The 20,735-nt window shown below is 34.5% G+C and overlaps 1 protein-coding gene across 4 annotated transcripts; it reads left to right on the top strand.

Moving 5' to 3' along the window:
- Positions 1 to 8,983: 8,983 nt before the first annotated feature.
- LOC113698515 (E3 ubiquitin-protein ligase BRE1-like 2) lies at positions 8,984 to 19,189 on the top strand. Of its 4 annotated transcripts, none has more exons than XM_027218466.2 (19): positions 8,984 to 9,181; positions 10,290 to 10,451; positions 10,544 to 10,631; positions 10,755 to 10,985; positions 11,106 to 11,273; positions 11,532 to 11,725; positions 11,887 to 11,970; positions 12,123 to 12,242; positions 12,333 to 12,519; positions 12,600 to 12,760; positions 13,547 to 13,618; positions 13,749 to 13,825; positions 16,174 to 16,368; positions 17,000 to 17,072; positions 17,188 to 17,274; positions 17,371 to 17,508; positions 17,576 to 17,778; positions 18,566 to 18,728; positions 18,943 to 19,189. In XM_027218466.2, the coding sequence occupies exons 1-19, from the start codon at positions 9,113 to 9,115 to the stop codon at positions 19,072 to 19,074; spliced, it is 2,604 nt and encodes an 867-aa protein (XP_027074267.2). In that variant the 5' UTR covers positions 8,984 to 9,112; the 3' UTR covers positions 19,075 to 19,189. The 4 variants fall into 4 exon arrangements, with proteins under 4 accessions (XP_027074267.2, XP_027074197.2, XP_027074340.1 ...); XM_027218396.2 differs by having other exon boundaries at positions 8,996 to 9,181; positions 11,532 to 11,759; positions 11,897 to 11,970; XM_027218539.2 differs by lacking the exons at positions 8,984 to 9,181; positions 10,290 to 10,451; positions 10,544 to 10,631; positions 10,755 to 10,985; positions 11,106 to 11,273 and having other exon boundaries at positions 11,585 to 11,725; positions 11,897 to 11,970.
- The last annotated feature ends 1,546 nt before the right edge of the window (positions 19,190 to 20,735 follow it).

Genomic DNA, 20,735 nt, shown 5'->3' on the forward strand with positions numbered 1-20,735 from the left:
AACACATTTTATAATCATCTTTTTACCTTACATACATCAAATAGTTACAGTATGTTTTTCTACAAAAATTCCTGAAAATAGCAATTCAAATGGGCCGAATTTATGTGGATAGTCATTGAAAAAACGTGTGCAATGAAATAAATTCGTTATCTCTAGTATTTGCTGGTCCAGTCCCTTTCTCCCTCTTTTGCCTTTTAATTTCCCTTTTTCTTTCATAATTTTTAATGAAATATGTAGCTGCTTTTAGTCTCCAATCGTTTTGATGACGGCTTCCTTCTATTATGGCAGCTGGGAAATGGGATATTTTTTTATTTTTTCCATTAGTTTTCGAACCCCAAAAATAAAAAATAAACATAGAAATTAAATTCATGTTTCTTCGGCTGGACGAAACTACTCATGCATAACAGTTTAGTTTGACAAGTTATGCTGACCTCTTAATAATATGTAATTATAATATCCACAAAGATTATGTGAAAGACCTCCTAAATTTCCTCGCTGGCAAGAATATCCAATTGGAATTACCATTCATAAATTTGCTATAGGCCATTTTTTCAACAAAAAAAAAATTGTTATAGGGCATATTCTCATGTTATTATATGATTTTTGAAGTGCTAGTTTTGGAAAAGTTCAAAATCAGAATTGAATGAACAATTGTTGTAGTTTCTGAATTTGGTTTTTTTTCCGTTAGCTATGGAAGAAAGCCAAATGACTAAAAAAAATAGCAGTTTAGAATATAAAAATAAAATTTTTTCCAAAATCAAAAGCCAAAAATGGGTTCAAGAAGAATCAGTAGAGAATGGTTTCTATATAATTCCTTTTTTCTTGAAGTGTGGATTTCTTTCTTTTGGTTTAGCTTTTCAACAAATTAGCTCCAAATTAAAGAAGATTTCTTTTGGCAGACTAGCATATATATAATCTATTATGTTTTCTTCTACTTTATTAAAGGATAAAAGATGAAAAAAGTGATAACCTAATAGTCATAATTAAGTATCTAAAAAGGAAGCCACAAAACGTGTATAAATACAGTCGTCCTTTAAAATCTAATAAAAAGAACGAGTTATAAGGATTAATTTCAAAAACCTCCCCTGAGGTTTCTAACAATTGCACTAACCTCCCTCAAGATTTCAATAAAAATCTAAAGACCTTCCCTGTCAAAAAATTGGATTCAAATGCTTGCATCAGCTGCAGTGAAATGAGTGTAGTAGCATTACAACTTACAAGGCATTTGGCAATTACGTGGAGTTAGTCAATTAAATCAGTAGTTAGCTGAATTAATAGAAATAATCACAATTTAAAACTAAAAAAAAAAATAATTGGCCACGAGAGAAGGGCTCCAATTTGAAGATTCACTATGAAGGCTTGAAGAGGCCATAATTTGTGACTGTGGTTCATGGTTGAACTGATTTGATTTCATGCTATATCACAGTGATTCCACTCCAATTCTTGAATTTAAATCCTTTGGAATTTGCTCTCCAATTGTTTATTGTAACTGTTATATAAGTTGCTCTTGGATGTAGCTGTTATAAAAAGCCGTTGCAAATAGTTGCAGAAGTCTGAAATTGATGACTTGCATTTGTCACTTTTTGCGCTTACACCTCCTGATCTTTGACTGTGTTAAAGTAACAATTTATGCTTTTCTACTAGATTAACTAACCAATGTAATATGGAAGCGTTTTTGGAATCACATTGTCTTCTTTCTCTTAAATTTAAATTTTTATTTTTATTCTTGAAATAGGTGTTTCAGGCAAGGTTTTGCAAAATTTCAAATCTCAAGAGAGGCTAGTGCAATTGTCAAAAATCTTGAAGGATGTTTCTGAAATTAACCCATTTTTTTTTATCATATTTATACAAGTAGACATGGCCACGCCATGGTTTCAAAACCGTCGGTTTTGGTTTAAAAATTGAGGGTTATATATATATTTTTTAAAAGTGGAACTTAAATGGACCCTTATTGGGACAATTACAGTTACGTTTCTTAAACCTCTAGTTTCGGTCTTGTTTTGATTCCTATTTTATTCTAGTCATGGTTCCAATTTCTTTTGGTTATGGTTCCGATTAGTTATGCTTAAGTTGTTGTAAAATTGATTCTACAAAGATATGATAAATGTAGGGAAAAAATAAGAACTTTATTGTATTATTATGTGGAAGAAAAAAAAGAAAAGATGATGCAAATCTTATGAAAAATACCTCATTATTGATTAGATTAAATTGGTCTTTGATTTAGATTAGTTATGGGATCTAACTTACTAATAGGATGAGACAGTGGGTTGTTAGATTAGAATTGAAATTGTTGGTGTTGGGTTAGGATTGAAACTATTGGTGTTGCGTACTGACTATTAATATTGAATTCTAAACTTATCAAATAGGTTTAGATAACAAGTGTTTTTTCTAAACGATTTGAACCGGTCCTAAACCGTCTGTTCTGGTTCCGATTTCAGTTCAAATTTTTGGTGAAGTTGAATCTGAACTTTTAGTCATGACTATGATTTCGATTTTCAAAATTCAGTTTCCGTTTTGGTTTAACAAATTGCCCGTCTATTCCGGTCCAATTACAATTAAAAGTTGAACCGGGCTTGGGATCCTCTGTCTACTATTTCTGTCTAACTTCTCTAATTAAGAATGGACGACATCGTTAGCTTATGCTATTGATATCGGTTTTTAACTTCACCATGCTGCCTTTAAAAGCCACGGGTCACTTCTTCTAAAATCTCAAACTTTCACCTCTTCTTTCTCCATGCTCTATTTTCTCATTGAAATTAGAAATCTTTTATAGTCTCCATGTCCTTTTTATTTATATTTGTTCACCAGTAGATCGACAAGTCTTATTCGAAAATAAGCAAACCTTAAACACTTTTGATAGACAATCAAACATTTCTTGGGACAAATTACAATTATTTAGACACAAAATCTTTTGTTTATCATTAAAGAACCGTGACCGAAAATTTCCCCTAAAAAAGAGTTCAGATTTAGTGACTTGTTTAATACCAACGATGTATTTGTTTACCTTAATAGATTGACAAGATCTGAAGAGCAAAGAGGGATGGTGATAGCAGCAATTGAAAGTAAAGAATGAACAGGTTTGTTTGGATAGGGTATTATTTAAAATATTATTTAAAATAATTACTGTAACACTTTTTGTGATGTGATGTATGTGAGATAAAAAAGTGATTGAGAATATAAAAAGGTGGGTTGGAAAATGTGTTTATGATGCAAGCGAAATATTATTTGGGATAAGTTTTGTATCCAAACACTCCCGTAACAAGATCTACACCGGAAAAATTGATGAAACCCCCCACATCCCAAAAAAAAAAAAAAAATTAGATGACATGGCGTGAATTTTGGGCCAAACGATGTCACTTCGTATTAGACAGAGGATTTTAGACTGAGAACTTAGGCAGGGGATCCGGACCAGTTGAACCGCGGCTACTCCTAAGTCCTAACGAGTTAATAAATGAGAGAAACAGTTTCCACAGGGAATTCAATGGAGTATAAGTTAAAGTCATGACATGACCAAAGAAAGCTACATTTGCCTTGCGGACCACGAGTACCATAAAATAAGTGGATAATGCGTAGTAGCAGCAGGCATCTGTGCCGTCGTATAGCATCCATCATTCTTTTGAACTTTTATGCTTCTTTTGCGGATAAATTTAAGATAGCTGATCTAAACCAGGAAGCATCAATTATGAGTTTTTCACTAGTTGTGTCACAGTGGCGACTTCTAAAAGGGTATATTGATGTGTCCCCCCCCCCCCTCCTCTCCTTCAACAAGGCAAGCTAAAGATAAATAATAAATAAATAAGAGATAAAGATCCCAAATCAGCAATGATCTTCAATTAATAGTACGTGGAGAATTAGGTTGTCAATTGTTGGGACCATTTCCAACTTTATCTGTGAATTTTGAATCTTGAAAAGGATTGTCTTGTTTTTCTCACGGGTAGAGTACATTGCATATCAGCAATGATCTTCCTCAATCCTTCCAACCTTGGAGCATGGCCTTTGTACTTTTGCTCGTTTGACAAGTCGCAGAAGATCAAACGTTTGGATATTGATGTGTGAATTTAACTGTTGATAAAGGTAAGTTATGTTGTAAATACAGGAGCGTTTCAAAAGATTTTGTCTCACGTTGAAAAATTAAAGAGACTTCTCATCATTTTATAACGCTTAGTTTTTTATTAGGTTTGTGTTAGATTGGTAACTAGTGTGGGTTCACACGCATGAGAGAGAAATTAAGTTGGGCCGTTTCAGTACAAACTGACAGATTTGCACCCCCTGCGCGTGATTCAAACACTGCCCAAGATACGTTCGTGGGTTTTATTCTGGTCAAATGTTAGTTTTCATCCCAGGATATGTGTATTATTGGTTGTATTATTGCTGAATTATCATTTGTCTTTGTTGATCTTACCATTGTGGATTATCTCCAAGTATATATATCAAAAACAAAAGACGTTTGAAATTAGAAAACTAATTTCGGAAAGCATAAGACATATATTATGTGCTTACCCTAACTGTTTCACCAAATTCACATCAGAAGCAGCACTTTTCTGAAGTCCAGAAAGCAATGTGCTTGAATGGTATCTCCAAAGCCGCCTTGCCTTCAACTCCAATATGAATAAAAATCTAATTGATTTGAAACCTGACAATGACCAAATTTTTTTTCTATTCATAGCCAGTAATGCTGATGCCAATTATTATGATATTAATGGCCTCTGACTAACTGATGAGTTAGTGTCAAGCCTATTGTAAACAATTATATATTTTAATGGAGGCCAATGTGCTGCCCATGTCATTATGTTTGCAGCTAGTAATTATTTGATTTTTCAGTTAATAAAGCATGCTAAACAATTGTCATTTCCAACAATCAGATCAAGTGTTTGGAGTGGATATTATGCGTAAACATTATATGACTCACATTATGAACACGTTTTTTAATAATATTTTTATTTCGCATATATCACATCATAAAAGTAATACAGTATTTCTATATACTGACGCACGTTCAACTTGGAACATATTGTTGGGCGAATGGGTCCAAAAACTGCCTGTAAGCCATGTGATTAACAATCAATGAGTTTAACAGTTTTTTAGGGCAATTTCAGGTTTACATTACACATCTTGTTATTATTTCTTCTTAACATGACACTGCCCATATTAATCCAGCAGGTGGTGGGTGAAATTTTGAAGTATTTTTTTTTAAGTATTAATTATATGGAAATGAGATATTTGCACAACACCCCTATTTGATATCTACACATCCTTTAATATTTAATTCTTTATTACATTCTAAACCAATTTTAAGATAGTGAGCAAGCGTGAATATCAAATAGGGGCTTCCCTATGAGACTCGTTTGCCATAATTTGGATTAATCTGATTAGTTAACTTTTTCACGACCAGATATTATGCTCTGGAACTTCTTTTCAGTGTTCGGATTGCAGCTAAACTAATCAGGTTTAGCAATCTTTTTCTTTTTTCTTTTTCACGATCATTAATTTTAGGGGTTCTGGCTTGTATTTTATGTGCAAACAGAGAAGCAACCTGATTATTTGATTATTGTACACACTAATAGTTGAGATTGTGTTCTAAATGTGACAAACCTGGTAAGGTGCTACTGTTGCTATTCGTTATGATTCTTTAAAATCTCTTTAATATGTAGTTTTAGCAATATAAATTCAGTTTACGAGAATAACTCAAGCTTTTACTGCCAATTCATTTTTAGCCCATACGTGATGAGGCAGCGGATGCGTGAATATTAGATTTGTTTCACGAATGAAATCCATAGAAGAACAAAGAGTGAATTATGTTTAAACCCATGAATATGAATCAAAGATTCGATGATAACAAGAGAAAATTCTCAACAATTGGAATAACCAATCAAAGTTTCATTGATATTTGATAAAAGAGGAAAGGGTGAATTATGTTTAAACCCCTGAACACAAATCAAAGATTCGATGATAACAAGAGAAAACTCTCAACAATTGGGATAACCAATCAAAGTTTCATTGATGTTTGATAAAAGAGGAATCGATTACAAAAGTCTTAATCATGCCTGTTTATAGGTTACAATGAGTTTTACTCTAAAAAGAAAACAAAACATACATAAAACCCTAAACGAACAAAACTATGTTCTGACCGTGCTGAACGTGAGAAGTGGACAACTTGAGGTGTGACAAATTCATTAAACTGCCAAAGTCTTCCCACCCTTGTACTTTGTGTATGTTCTAGAAGTCACATTAAAGAACAAAGTTTGCACTTTGAAATCAATTTGATTTTTGACAAAGAGTTTCAGGCTAGAGAAGTAGAACTATCTGAATTGTCAATTGGTCATAATTCTATTGTACCTACCAGTTCCTGGATTCTATTGTACCTACCAGTTCCTGGATGCTACAGATTGCAACTTATTTTCTTTTAATTCATTCCATTTCCAGTCAAAATTGTTTAGGTCCTCATAATTCCTAAGCTGCCAATGAAAACTGAATTGGCCCGAATTTGGTCAAACTTATTCGCTGGATAAATTTTTGACTTGAATACTTAGAAAATTCATACTCCAGCTTGTAACAGCTAACAAGGTATGCTCGACTTTATGACTATCTTGTTTATTTTGTCATGAAGATGCTTATCGAATATGTCAGAAAGATTATTCTTGATATTCAATGGTATAATTACTGCACTTATCGAAGTTTCTAACCAGGTGTACGCATTAGTTTGGCTGTTTTCATTGGTTTATGTTGTCTAATATTAACTTCTTAATGGTTTAATACCTTTATAGTTTCAACTTCTTTTTAATCTCTTCTTACGGTAATCTTCAATCAAATTTTTACAGTAAAAAAGGGGCAACGAAGGGATCAATACACTGCCTAAAAATACAAAAATAGAACGACCATTTGGATTATTATTTTTAGGAGTTTTTGTAGAAAAATATACAGTAATGATTTGATGTTGTGAGGTAAAAAAGTGATTGGAAAATGTGTTTAAACGTAAAAATTTTTCTGCAAAAAATCACAGCATTCTAAACTAAACGATAGACACAAGCATGAAAATTCCTAGACTCAAGGAAGTGGCTTATCATTTAGTTTGTTCCTGTTGCTTAATTATATGTTGCTTCATATGGAATTTCCCTTTTAATTGGAACAAATTACTCCGCGAGCTAGCTCTTTTTCCTATTTCTAGTACAATTCACAATGAGAAAAAAAAAATTACTTTCACTATGTCTTGTTAAATTAAACATTTATGAAGACATGATGACCTCTGTAGAAACCGATATGTTATCCAATTCATTGGGAAAAAACAAAAGAGAAAAATTGAAAAAAACTATTATAGCTTGTTTTGTTTTAATTAGAGGTATGGAATAATCACGGGATAATATCATTACAAGTACTGCTAAGTTTTGATTTGGCATATCTTTACCACCTATATATAGAATATGAAACTTCAAGAATAAAGCATTCATAGTTGATAATGGGTTCATCCTATGATATTCAATTATCAAATATTCAAAATTTGTTAATTTTGCAAACAATATATTCGCTTTTATAATATTCATAGGTAAATTATTAGAGCGTGTTCGGATACAAGTTTTTCTTTTCTAGATATTATTTTACTTACGTCATAAATACATTTTCTTGAATAAGTGGAGTCCCTCCACGAAAATTGAATATAAAGTGAGGTGAAGTAATTTCATTTCATGGAAAGAGAGTTGGAGTGGAGATTTGAGACTCCATTGGATGCATTAAAGTGGCTAGAGGTAACGTGGGAATGTTTCTTATTGCTGCAAGCAACACAATCACATGTATGTCACGTTTTAGTCACAAATCGTGACAAAGGATAATTTCCATCTGTTTGACACTTTAAGTCAAACCACTAGGGGTTATGTATAATTTTTAAATCATACTGGAGTTATGCGAGTAAGTGAAAAATCACAGGGACAAAGTATATTTTGCCCACTAGGGGAAGGACCCAATTGATAAAGGGCACAAAATATTTTTGTCAAAAGTGTAAATTTAGCATTCTCTAACCATGTATTAACTATTAAAACTTAGGGATAATTTCACAAACCTTCCCTAAGGTTTGCCTTAATATCACGTTACACTTTAGTAGTTTCAAAAATTTCTCTTTCCACCAATTGATTTACATGTGTTATAAAATTGTCAATCCCTACACATTAAAAATTCATAAAAAGGAAAGATAACAATTTACTTCTATTTGTCTTGTCCTTTATATAAATATTAGAGCAGCAATTAAAACTAAAATAAATCTAATAGGTAAAAGACAAATTGGGAGAGATACAAGTGCAATAAAGAGAAATTGTGGCAGATAAGTAGTTTTACAACTGTGCAATAACTAATATTTCAACTCTAGGGCAATAATGGTAGCAAAAGGATCAGCTTAAAGATGAATTTAATAGAATTTAATATGTCAACTCAAGTTTAGCATCAAAAGGATCAATTTAAAGATGAATTTAATAGAATTTATTGTACCAAATCATAACAAGTTTTAATATTAGAAAGTACTGTTATAATTCACCAACATTATTTGTATAAGGAATCGATATTATAGTTACAATACAAAGGCAACAATCAAAATTCAGAGAGCGAAAGAAATCCAAATAAACAATATTTGCTTTTAATGTCCATTTGTTGTGCTTCTGATGTGTTAGGTAATAGTAGTGTTAAAAATTCCTTATTTTGTATTGCTACAGCTAGAAAAAGTTGCTATTATAAATGACAGTTTTGTTAATTTTTTGTCCTAATCTTTTTTACTTTCCAAATTCATTTTTTATGCTAATTTTATATAATCAATTAGCAGTTTTCTGTAGGGTAATATTATTAATTTACTATCTATAATAGAGATATCTTGTCAATCTAATAGGAGATGTAAGAGAGATTTTTGAAATTATGGGGTACTAAGTAACATTAAGAAAACTTTAGGGGAGGTTTGTGAAATTATCCCTAAAACTTACTTGTTTGCAATCTTTTTCAGTTTTTTCTCCCCCTTCTTCCCCAGATGTCCACAGTCAAGACACGGAGACTTTCCTCTCTCCAGTAATTTCAATTCTCACAGCAGGTTGAAAAGCTTTCTGATGTGAAAAGCTTTCAATTCTCAGGAAAATCGTGAAAAATGGAGGATAAGGAGCCCGAAGAACCGCAGAAGAAGCGGCCACGCTCTGACTCTGATAACTCGAAACGGGTAATAATCTTCATTCGCACTCTATAAATTTCTGTATGGAAAAGAGTAAGAAATAGAGCAAATTTTCTTATTTATTATATGCATTTAATTTGGATATTTGAAAAGTGCATATTCAGTTGAGTAGTCTACATGCAAATAATTTTTCTTTTTCGTGCAGTAATTGATTAATATATCTGTAGTCCAGTTGTACTTCGAAAGTAGGGTTTTTTTTTCATGGCACGCGAAGAATTAAATTGGTCATATCTGCTTGGATGTTTTGATTTGCACTCGGCAATTGTGAAGAAAGTTGATAAACAGTTTTTTTTGTTTTTTTTTTTCTTTTTGGGACAAAAATGAAGACTTTGGAAAATTCTTTGGTTTATTGATTGGTGTAAGACAAGAAATGGTGTAATTGGTGTTGGAATGTGATAACCAGTTGGATTCTACAGACTGGAAAATGTTGCTAACATTATGAGTTATTGACTTGAAGGCATTGGATACTTCGCAGATGGAATTTCAGGAGAACTGTATGATAGACAATTATGTGGTTTCAGTACAGCTGTTTTGAAATTTGATTCCAAGGCCGGTGGTCTTGTAATAGGATTTGGGGTTCACAGTGTTTTATTCATATGTTCTACCAGCTAGGAGCTGAAAATTAGTCAAAGTTTGAGTCTTTTTGTATATATATATTGAGTTAGTTGTGGAAATGGCCTTGAAGTTGTTGGTAAAATTTTGTACTCTTTTTTTAGAGAAGATTTGGGGTGGGCTTCAGTAAAAACCATAAGTAACGTTTATTACCATACCACATAAACTAAAGGATTAGTGACCTCGACTTTCTGTAGCCTGTACAAGAAGTGAAAAGGGTGTTCTAGTCCAAATACCTTTTAGATATGAATAAAAATTAATCATGCAGTAATGTCATGGTTTTCTTGTAGACAGCATTTACTTGCTTTTCCATGATCTTGAGACTCGATATTTCCACCAAAAACTCTTTAGACATTGTTTCTGTAAAGAGAAAAAGGGAAAAGTTTTAATCTTTGGTTCTCAATGTCTAAATGCCTGAACAAGTTTTGTTGTTGGGGAGAGAAAGAGGATATTAAAAACTTACAAGGTTCTGTTGTTTGTTAAGATTGATGCTGCACTTCTCCAGTATCAGAATCAGAGACTTGTTCAGCAATTAGACTTGCAGAAGCAGGAGTTGCTTGATCTGGAAGTCAAAATGAAAGAGCTGAGAGATAAACAAGCCTCTTATGATTCAGTGTTGATTACAATTAATAGACTCTGGAATCAGGTAACTGTTTTTCACATGCACTCATATATGATTTGTAGCTCTTTTCTGCACGATATGCATTAATAATGGTTTTCTGGATGTATTTCATGTAGTTAGATGGTGAACTAATCCTTCTGGGAGTACGAGCTGGGGCTGGTAAAACAGCTCTGCACAGTTCTGATCAAGTTGATCGATTACAAGGTTGCCTTTACAATATAGAGAAAAAAAAAAAAAGAAAATGTATTCTTTGCAGCTTTTTTAAACTCATTGAGCAGGGATAAAGCTCTTTTGTAATGCAACTTTGAACTGTGCTTCCACTATTAGGTCCAATGCCATCATGTCGTGCAGAAGATATTTTTCTTTGCAGGCTACTGCAAACAAATGCAATTGAAAGCACCGGAAGTGATGGAGCTAATGGATATATCAAAGAAGGCCTAGCTCGGCGTCAGGCTTCTACAAGGGCATTGATGAAATTGTTGGAAGATGCTATTGAAGCTCAGAGAGCTAAAATAGAGAACATATCGCAGGCTTTTCATGGAAAATCATCTGCAGAAGGTCAGTAGACCTTAATAAATGGTCCATTTAGTTAGAATAATTTCTTTGTACGCTTTATTTTGTCATCTCCTATTCCTATTTTTTTAGTCATTTATTCATATCACCATTTTCGGCTATCAGATTTTGTGCTCATACTGGGAAAGATTGATGCTTTAATGAAAGAGGAAGTTGATAATCTGCACAAGGTGATGGATATCCTTCATGTGAAGCATAAAGAATATTCTGATGAGATCCAGACCTGTATTGAGAACAACTCAGTTGATCAATCAGAGATAAAGAGACTTAATGGTATGTTAAATTTTAGTACACCATTACCTGCTTGTGTGTTTGAAATTACAGACAAAGGTTCTAGTTTCAGCTGATAGATATTTTTTTTGGGTCAAAGGATCTCTCCTTTTTGTGCTTTTCTTCCACATAATGTAATTTTGGTTATTTCTTTTTGTTATAAAGAAAATGGCAAGCTTGTGAACCTTATTTAAGACAGGTGGTGTACTGCATTTTTATAGTTATAGGTCAGTTGTGTATGATGTGGTCATCATCTTTCAGGTGAGCTGGAAGAAAGCATGGCAGAACTTGAGGAGAGTAGAAGAAAGCTTGTGAATCTGAGAATGCAGAAAGAGGGGCCTTCTGCAGTACAATCCCCCATATCAGTTGTTGCAAATGGAACTGCATCTCCTGAAAAACCTGCAGACAGGGCCAAACGTTTACGAGGACTGAAGGATTCGATTGAGGAGACAAAGGTGTTGCTCTCTTTCTCTGTGATTGTGCGTCTCAGTGAGTTTTTGCCTGTTGTTCCATCTCTGTCTCTGTGTCTCATGTTGTACTTGTATTTTTGCATGGGTTACTTATTAGATATTACATGGTGTAGGTGTCCTTCTAAGCAAAGCATAATATGATGTAGGTACTTGCAGATGATCGTCTTGCCGAGGTTCAAGAGATGCAGGAAGACAATCTCAGCTTGTTAAAGCAGTTGCAGGACCTTCAGGTTCTAAATTTGTATTCCCTAAGTTGAAAGTAACCGGTCATATGCTACCAAGCATTTTCAAGACTTCTTGTTTGCAAATCTAATTCGATTTTTAAGTAGCCAAACTGTCTTTTTTGTTGATGAAATTTGTTACTTGATTTTTCTTTGTGCAGAATGAACTGAAGGATGATAAATGTGTGTATTCTTCTCGTCCTTACACCTTACTGAATGATCAGCTCCAGCACTTGAATTCTGAAGCCGATCGGTACAAAGTGCTTGCAGAGTCAGTGCAGGTCAATGAAATGAATAACAGAATTGTTTCGAGAAGTGCTATCCATTTTTGGCATCAAACTTTTTGTATTAACTCTGCAATTGATTAGCAGGCTGAGAGATCTTTGATAATCCGAAGGGAGAAGGAACTTTCTGTAAAAGCAGAATCTGCGGAGGCTGCAAGAAAGGGGGTTGAGAACTTAGAAGCCAAGATTGAGGAGTTAGAGAATCAACTTCATAAGTCGATTGTTGAGAAAAATGAGCTGGAGGTTAAGATGGAAGAAGCTTTGCAGGATACAGGTTGAATCAACTGCGACTTGTACTACTTTCAGTTTTCTGGTGGTTTTATATCACATTCTCAATAGTCCTGGCTTTTCCAGGTAGAAAAGATGTTAAAGAAGAGTTTCAGATTATGGCTTCTGCTTTATCAAAGGAAATGGGAATGATGGAAGCTCAATTGAATCGGTGGAAGGAGACAGCCGAAGAGTCCCTTTCCTTGCACGAAGAAGTCCAGTCGCTGAAAGCTTTGGTGGACAGTAAGGTTTGATTTTGCATATGTGATGGTTTTTTCAAACTAGATGTTCCATTTTACTGTTGCCAAAGGGTAATTTGTTCTTGCCTTCAGCAGAAGCTTAAAGTTTGATGTTTTCTCTTTAATTTTTTTTTTCCGTTTTAGAACCAAGCATTACTTGGTTAGGCTATTTGCAGTTAATTTTATTTGAAAAAGTTTATGAAGAAGTTCAAAACACGTGATATATCTATAATTTCGATTTCCTAGAGCAACCCGCATAATGTTGTGGGAATGCCTATTGCTTAACATTTTAAGAGGCAATGGGAAGTCAAATATAACCACGAATCTCCTTTAGGCTATGTCCATCTCACTGAACATGTAAAATTGACAATGACAATGTTCGAAGCTGTTATGTTCAAATTCACTGTATGGAGTGAAATTGCTTTGCTTTCAATTAATAGAGCACCTGGTTTTGCTTCACATAGAAAGTCCTTCAGTGATGGTGCAGCTAATTGTTTATGTTTAGGTGAATTTTAGCTTTTCAATTCAGAAGATTGAGTTAGAGGCTTGGTTCTGTTTGTAGCTTACCTTGCATGTTTCTAGGTAGTGACACTTGTTCTTTCCTTCTCAAGACCATCAACTTGGTTAAGATCCATGCTGGATTTGATTTTGAGATATGACATTGTTATCTCAGGCAGCATACATTTATTTAAATTTGTTGTGTTGTTGCTCCTTTGTGTGGACATGCGGTATCTTTGCTTTTCAGTTGTGGATATTTTGGAATTTTTGGTTGTTTTACCTTCTTTTAATTTGTAGACTACTGAAGAGAAAGACTTGGCTGATAGATGTGCACATCAAATGGGAGTGATCAAGTCTTTGAAGGCATACGTAAGTCTGTGGATGTTTATATGATCTGCACATCTACCACATTTAAGCAGTGTGCTTGCTTCTTTATAAGAATGCAGATACTGAAAATTTGGATGAATGATATTGACCTATGAATATGAAACCTTCGCAGATTGAGAAGATGCAGAAGGAAAAAGAAGAGCTACAAATATTTGTGGACATGCTTGGTCAGCAAATATATGACAATAGGTGAACCATTATATGTTGCTTTTGTGGATTTGTTAGATAAGCATTTCAATCATTTCTTGGCACAAGCAAATTTGATGAGCCAACTCCCAGTGCTCATCCTTGAAAGTGCGCATATTTTAAATGCAGAGTATGATTTGGTGTATATTGAACTTTGGAATGCTGATTACAGTACTCTATTGCAAGAGGAGGTGTTGAAGAATGAACCAATTTTTCTTGTTTGTTACAGTTGAATTCTGAGCACTCTTTTTCTCTGAAAATATAAGATCATGAGGGCTGAATCGTCAATATTGCGTGTGAAAGGCTCTTTCCCTTTTTTACTGATTTTTTAAAACTTAGTAATGGGTATTGTAGAGTTATCAGGTGAATAAAAAGCTTGGAGCCTTGGAATGATTTTAGAAGTATAATATGTTGAGTGGGGTTTCGGTGGTATGTATGCAGTGGTTTAGGTGGTAGAAATCTTTCTAAGTAAATGAAAAACGAAAAAATACAATTGCACATGGAGTCAATCAATTGCTACACTAATTGGGATGCACGCCCCTCTATTTTATACTGATCTACTCTATGCAAAAGCTTGAAAGTTAAAGTGGTTGGACCTTTGAAGTTGGGTGACTTAGCAAAAGATCAGCTTGTATTTCACAAAAGATGATGCTAATGCAAGATAAACTCTGTTCAAAACACCAGAATCAACTCTCATATGTAAAACCTTTGGATGAAGCCTTTACTCAGCAAGTTGTCACACCTTTTGCATGAGAACAGACCTCAGGGTCTTGGGATGGTAGGCACCTCTATTGTATACTGATTTACTATATGCAAAACCTTGAAAATTAATGTGGTAGGACCTTTGAAGTCAGGTGTCTTCACAAATGATCAGCTTTTGTTTCACAAAAGGTGATGCTAATGTAAGTTAAACTCTGGGCAAGATGCCGGTACCATCTCTCTACGTAAAACCTTTAAATGGCATCTTACATAGCCAGATTGTAGCAAGCCTTGCATGAGAACAGACTTCAGTATCTTTGATGTTTCTTCTGCTCTCGTCATGCACGCATTTCCTTTTCCTTCAAGTTTGTAGGACATTAAAAACTGTTTATACTATGATATTTATGGAAGTAATAAGGGGTGGTTTGCAGAGATGGGTTCATGGTTTTCACTTTCTGTGGTTTGTAACTTGAGCTCATTGTTTAAATTATCCAAATAGCTTGTATTCTTGATGTAGCTGTAGTTTTTATTAAAAAAAAAAAAAGAATTGGCAAATGTTAATTGCACTCCACTTTTTTATAATGGCACTCCCACTATCATTTGTATCAATGTGGTTTGAATTGTTGTGCGACCTGGTCATGGTTGTTTTAGAATGTTATACAGGCTAATCTGCAGCTTAAAGTTTCTTGAAAGCCAAAAAAAAAAGCATTCTTTCTTTCTAATTCATGTTGTATGCATCTTGACAAAGTTGTCTAGATGTTTCAAACCCTTTGCAAGTCACATATAATGGAAATGATGGAACCCTATTTGGAAACTGGTATATTTTGGAAAAAGTTGCTCAAGTGAATTCAACTTTCATTGTTCATGATCTAGTTGAGATTGGGATTGCCTGACTTTCCAGTTGAAGTTTACAGGTCACACAATATTGAGCTAGGTGCAGACCTTCAGGTTCTTGCTGCCATTTTTTTTCTAGTTTTTTGTGGTTGGATATGTCAATGGTTGCATTTTGTTATGCCTGATGTCTTGAGTTGTCTTTTTGTGAAAATATACTTCTCAACTTTGAAGATTGTTTTATTATTCCCACCTTTGCTGGAAAGGAATCTAGAAATACACTTCTGCAAGTGGCAAATAGGATGATCCACTGATTGGCTGAAGAGGAAGTATAATGTTTTGGCAGAGATTGGAATCTGCTTTAACCTTTTTTTTGTTTGGTAGGGTTGGGTGGGAAACTATCGATTAACTGAACATCAATGGGATGAGCCTATTTTTATCCTATGTCCTTTCCCCGTGTCTTGTGCATGCTATATCCAGTTTCAGAAACAAATATTGAAGGGCCTTGAATGAATGTTATGTGTTAATATTTCAACGTGAAATCCTTACCGTCAGAGCACCATCTACAGCCTGTGTCAACATTAAAGTCTGGAAAGCTGTAGAGGACATGCACTCCCCATTTTAAATATGTTCACGAATTTCAGAGTGCTGTATTTCTTAATTCTGGGATTGTTTGTTTTTTTTAATAATATTGCAGATCTTAATTCAATTTTAAGCATATCCTCATTTGGTGCTTGTTGGGTTCTATCTGCAACTAAATACTAATACATTCGTTAATTTGATGGGCTTTGACTTCACCAAATTTTGTTTATTTATGCCAGAGATGTGAAGGAAATTAAAGAGTCGGAGCAAAGAGCGCATGCTCAAGCTAAAATTTTGAGAAATACTTTAGATGAACACGGCCTTGAATTGAGAGTGAAGGCTGCTAAGGAAGCTGAGGCAGCTTGTGAGGAAAGGCTTGCCGCTGCTGAAGCCGAGAAAGCTTCTTTGAGGGATGAAGTAGATGCCTGTGACAGGTCATTCTTCTTGTCATGTTGAATTCTTGGGCACCCTTACTTCTTGATCTTCTTGGTGCTGCTTTTTGTTGGTTTATCTTCGCTGCTGTATTCTCAATCTGTCTTTAAGAATCAGAATCTATTAAATATTGAATCCTTGCTGTTCATGCAACGCTTTTCCTAAGCAATCTTGTACCTTAGGTATATGTATCAAAAACTTTGTCTAGAGCATTGAAGTGGGCATCATGTCTGCCACTTCTACAAGCAGCTTATTATGTGTCAAAGAAGATGGGAACTGATTTAATGATTTGAAAGTTACCTCTATTTTACTGTTACCAGGGCAGGAACAGGTATTGGAAGTTAGTGATGAAAAATTGGAGCTTTACATGCTGAAGCAAGGAATTTTACAATGTTAGGGTTTTATGGCATGTTTATGGAACAGGTTTAGAGTTATGGAGCATATATGAATGTCAAACATGTATGTTTTACATATTTTCCAGATTCCCATAGCTTTCCTGAACTTGGTTATCGTCAATGGCTACCAATCTTGTGTGTGGTGATGATGTTTCCGTGGGGATTTGGTGTATTGCTACAGCTGTATCAGAAAAGCCCAGTTGCATGAACAGACTAATGCAGTTTTACTTTGCCACAGGGATGTTTTAAAGCTTCAAGAGGCTATCAAACTAAAAGAAGCTGAGGCAGAAGCATATATTTCTGAAATTGAGGTATTTACTTACACTTGGACCCTGAGAGATATTTCAGGTAATCTTCTTTATTGCCATGGACATTTCTTGTAAGATCTTGTTTGACCATATATTTCTGATTTACTTTTATGTTCAGACTATTGGTCAAGCATATGAAGATATGCAGATGCAGAACCAGCGTCTCTTACAGCAGGTGACTGAAAGGGATGATTACAATATTAAGGTCTGTCTTTAAGTACCTTCTCCGGGTTTCTGTTTTTAATCTCCTTGTGCCATCTAGGTGAAGTAGCAGGACTGATTCTTGGTTTTTGTTTTGCAGCTGGTATCTGAGAGCGTGAACGCAAAGCAGGCACACAATTTGTTATTGTCTGAGAAGCAAGCATTAAGCAAGCAACTTCATCGAGCTAACGCAATGCTGGACTCTCTGAAATTGAGAATTTCTCAATGTGAAGAGCAGGTGGGATTTCTTTTGGGTAGTTCAATTTGATCGATAATTCTCCTTTTACAGAGATGGAAATTTGCAGGTCAAAGTTCATCTGATGGAAGCTTCAAGGTACATAGAAGAAGATAGACAGCTTGCAGCAGACCTAGAAACTTCAAAAAGGGAACTAGTGGATGCTGAGAAGGAAGTTAAATGGCTGAAATCTGCTGTTGCATCATCTGAAAAGGAAAATGAGCAGATTGAACGAAAGAAGGCTGAACTTCTATTGGAATTGGAGAGTGAGAGGTGATTTTTTAAGTGAAGGCTTTTTTTTTTTTGAGTGCATTTAATACTAGATCTTCTCCCTCAAAACTCTTTCTCCTTAACACTCAGGGAAAATTTGATGTACCTTAAAAACTCTTTACTAAAAACAAATACAGGCATGAAGTTGCAATACTGGGACAGAGTGACTTGATATAATTGCATAGCATTCTTGCAACAAAATAGAATTAATGTATCACTTATCAAGCAGAAATGACATAATTTTTCACCTTAACTACATTATTGATAGAAACTACCATGAAATTCTTGAGTTTTGGTTGCCAATCGCATATGCAAAATTGATGGTTCCTAGCTTAGTGGACAATCTGTTGAGAAGAGGTTTCCTTAGCTTATTAATCATGTTACATGCTTGCCCAAACTTGTCTTGACTTATTGCAGTGTCCTTGGAACTGTGTAATGCTTATGGGAACTGCATAACGTGGGAGACTGCTGCTTTATCGTGCTATATTCAACTAGCTGGGTTTTGTCACGGATTGAGATTATATGCCATTGGTTGATTATATTCATGGTCATGCTTTTAACAATGTTGTTGGCCTTGAATAACAGTTTACAAGGAGGAGACTGTCATGCAGCAAGCTCAATTTTTCTTGGATTTAGATACAAGTTTACTACAATATTTCACTCGTGCTTGTAGAATCTTACTGCTTTTGCAATTGTTTCTGTTTATGATGTGACAAGTCTTTCATGCATCTATGTACAATTTCGTTAGGTGTTGTGTATGTTTAGTCTGACTAACACTTTATGAGAGCAGAGAAGCAAGGAAGAAGATTCAGGAAGAGATTGCCACATGGAACAAATCTATCGATGAGATGACTTCTGAGAATGAGGAAGCTGAAATTCTGAGACTTCAGGACGAAATTAAGGAGTGCAAAGCTATTCTCAAGTGCGGGGTGTGTTTTGATCGTCCTAAGGAGGTTTGTGCACATGACATCTTTGGATCAAAGCTGTTCCTCATAATTCTGTTGAAATTTGTCCTCTCTGCAATAATTGTGCTCCTCTGGTATTTTTGGGAGCTATGTAGTTACTCCCATGAATTTGTTTCTACGAGACATTGTCCCTGAGGCACTATAGATTTGGTGAATTCTTCAGCTAAGTAGTGCCCATAACCTGGTTTCCGTTTCATGGCAGGTTCTTATTGCCAAGTGTTATCATCTATTTTGCAATCCATGCATCCAAAGAAATCTAGAGATCCGCCATCGAAAGTGTCCAGCTTGTGGAATGGCATTTGGGCAAAGCGATGTTAAATTTGTAAAGATTTGAAGGCACGTAGTTAAGATGTCTAAAATAGAACTCAGTTTTCAAGTGGAAACCTTGAGATAATATGTAATTTTGTGGAGGACTGCATCCCCAGGAGAAGCTATTTAGATTACAGAAACTCTCGGTCTAAATTCTCTCCCTCTCTCTCTCTCTCGGTTTTTTCTTTTCTGCTTTTAAATGCCCTAGATGCAGCGTTCCTTTGAAGAGTGCTTTTAGGTGGAATTATCTGCTGTTGGGGATGCTTTGCTTTGTTTCTCTCTGTGGTAAGTCCTTTTCCTTTTGGCTCAAGAAGCCTTTGTCAGCTGTTATTTAATCAACTCTGACTCGTTGATATTTTTAGGAAGTGGATAAGGTTTAGGGATTGACTGAAACAATTGTATAAAGATAACCTGTCGCTCTACAGTCTCGAAAATATCAACAGGTCTTGGCAAGGTTGGGGGACCAAGACAGGGATGGGAGCAAGGAGGATGGTGAGAAATGGTCAAGTAGCCTTTACGTTTTTCCCTTGCAAGTAAACGGGAGGATAAATAAATTAGTGCACACTTTTAAACAAGAAAAATTATGCTTAAGCTACACCAATCAGCAATGGCATATGGTTTGCAGGGGTACTCAAAAACCTTTGACCTCGTGGAAGCACTATGAAAGGTTGATCTACACATAATTAACACACACAAACATGGAGGTGTGCGTGGGGGGCAACAATTACCTATTTTCGCATGATGACAAACTTGATTGAAGAGTCTTTAAGTTACTCCTTGACCAAACCAATAAATAGTACTAATGTACTATTTTGTAAGAGGTCATTCCATTTACTTCTTTTTTTTCTTTTTGCTTTTTCCTACTAATAATTTAAAATGTAATTCCTCCTAACACTACTTTTTAATAGAGTTGTAAATGAATTGAATCGAATTGAATCGAATTGAACTTTTTCACAGTTTGAGCTCGATTCGAAATTTTGATTTTAAACTTGAATTTCAACTTGAATCCTATACAAGTTTAAACTTTAAGCTCGTGCTCGATTTGATTTAATATTCGATAGGTTGAAGCTAGAAAATTTATTTAATTCTTCACTTTTGATATTAAATCATCACTAATGCATATATAATATCTATATAATAAAATAATAAGTATATGATTTTATATAAAATTATTAACAAATATTTTAAATAAAAATATTAAAATTTATTCGAATCGAATTAAGTCTTAATGAGTTGAATTTTTACGAGTTTGAACTCGATTCGATACTATAAATCAATCCTAATTCCTATTTAAATTCGAATTCGAGTTCCTTAAAAATCAAACTCGAATCTATTTCTTAATAAATGGAATCCGAACTATTCATATAGATTTGACTAGATCAATAGATTCTCTGACATTTGCTTTGAATTTTTTTCACTCCAGATGCAGTTTGAAACCTCAACTACTGGTTCTACTTTTTTATTTCTTGTACTCCTAATGATTAAAAAAAGGGATAATTGCAGAAACCTCCCCTGAGTTTTATGGTAATAGCATTGACCTCCCCTATGAGTTTTGAAATAGCAATCACCTCCCTAAAAAAAGGTGGACACAATTTAATAGATTCTTCATGGTCAATTTACTAAAATACCCTCACTGAAATTTAATTTTACCAAAGAATGTGATGACTTAAACCCAATAAAACGTTT

Source organism: Coffea arabica, chromosome 1c, assembly GCF_036785885.1.
Source record: "Coffea arabica cultivar ET-39 chromosome 1c, Coffea Arabica ET-39 HiFi, whole genome shotgun sequence".
NCBI lineage: Eukaryota > Viridiplantae > Streptophyta > Magnoliopsida > Gentianales > Rubiaceae > Coffea > Coffea arabica.

Bases quoted from the DNA above. Each gene is read 5' to 3' on its own strand.
- LOC113698515 (XM_027218396.2), top strand. From the start codon at position 9,113: ATGGAGGATAAGGAGCCCGAAGAACCGCAGAAGAAGCGGCCACGCTCT. The intron at 12,243-12,332 runs GTCAATGAAATG...ATTGATTAGCAG, and splicing joins TGCTTGCAGAGTCAGTGCAG to GCTGAGAGATCTTTGATAAT. The intron at 17,779-18,565 runs GTGATTTTTTAA...TTATGAGAGCAG, and splicing joins TTGGAATTGGAGAGTGAGAG to AGAAGCAAGGAAGAAGATTC.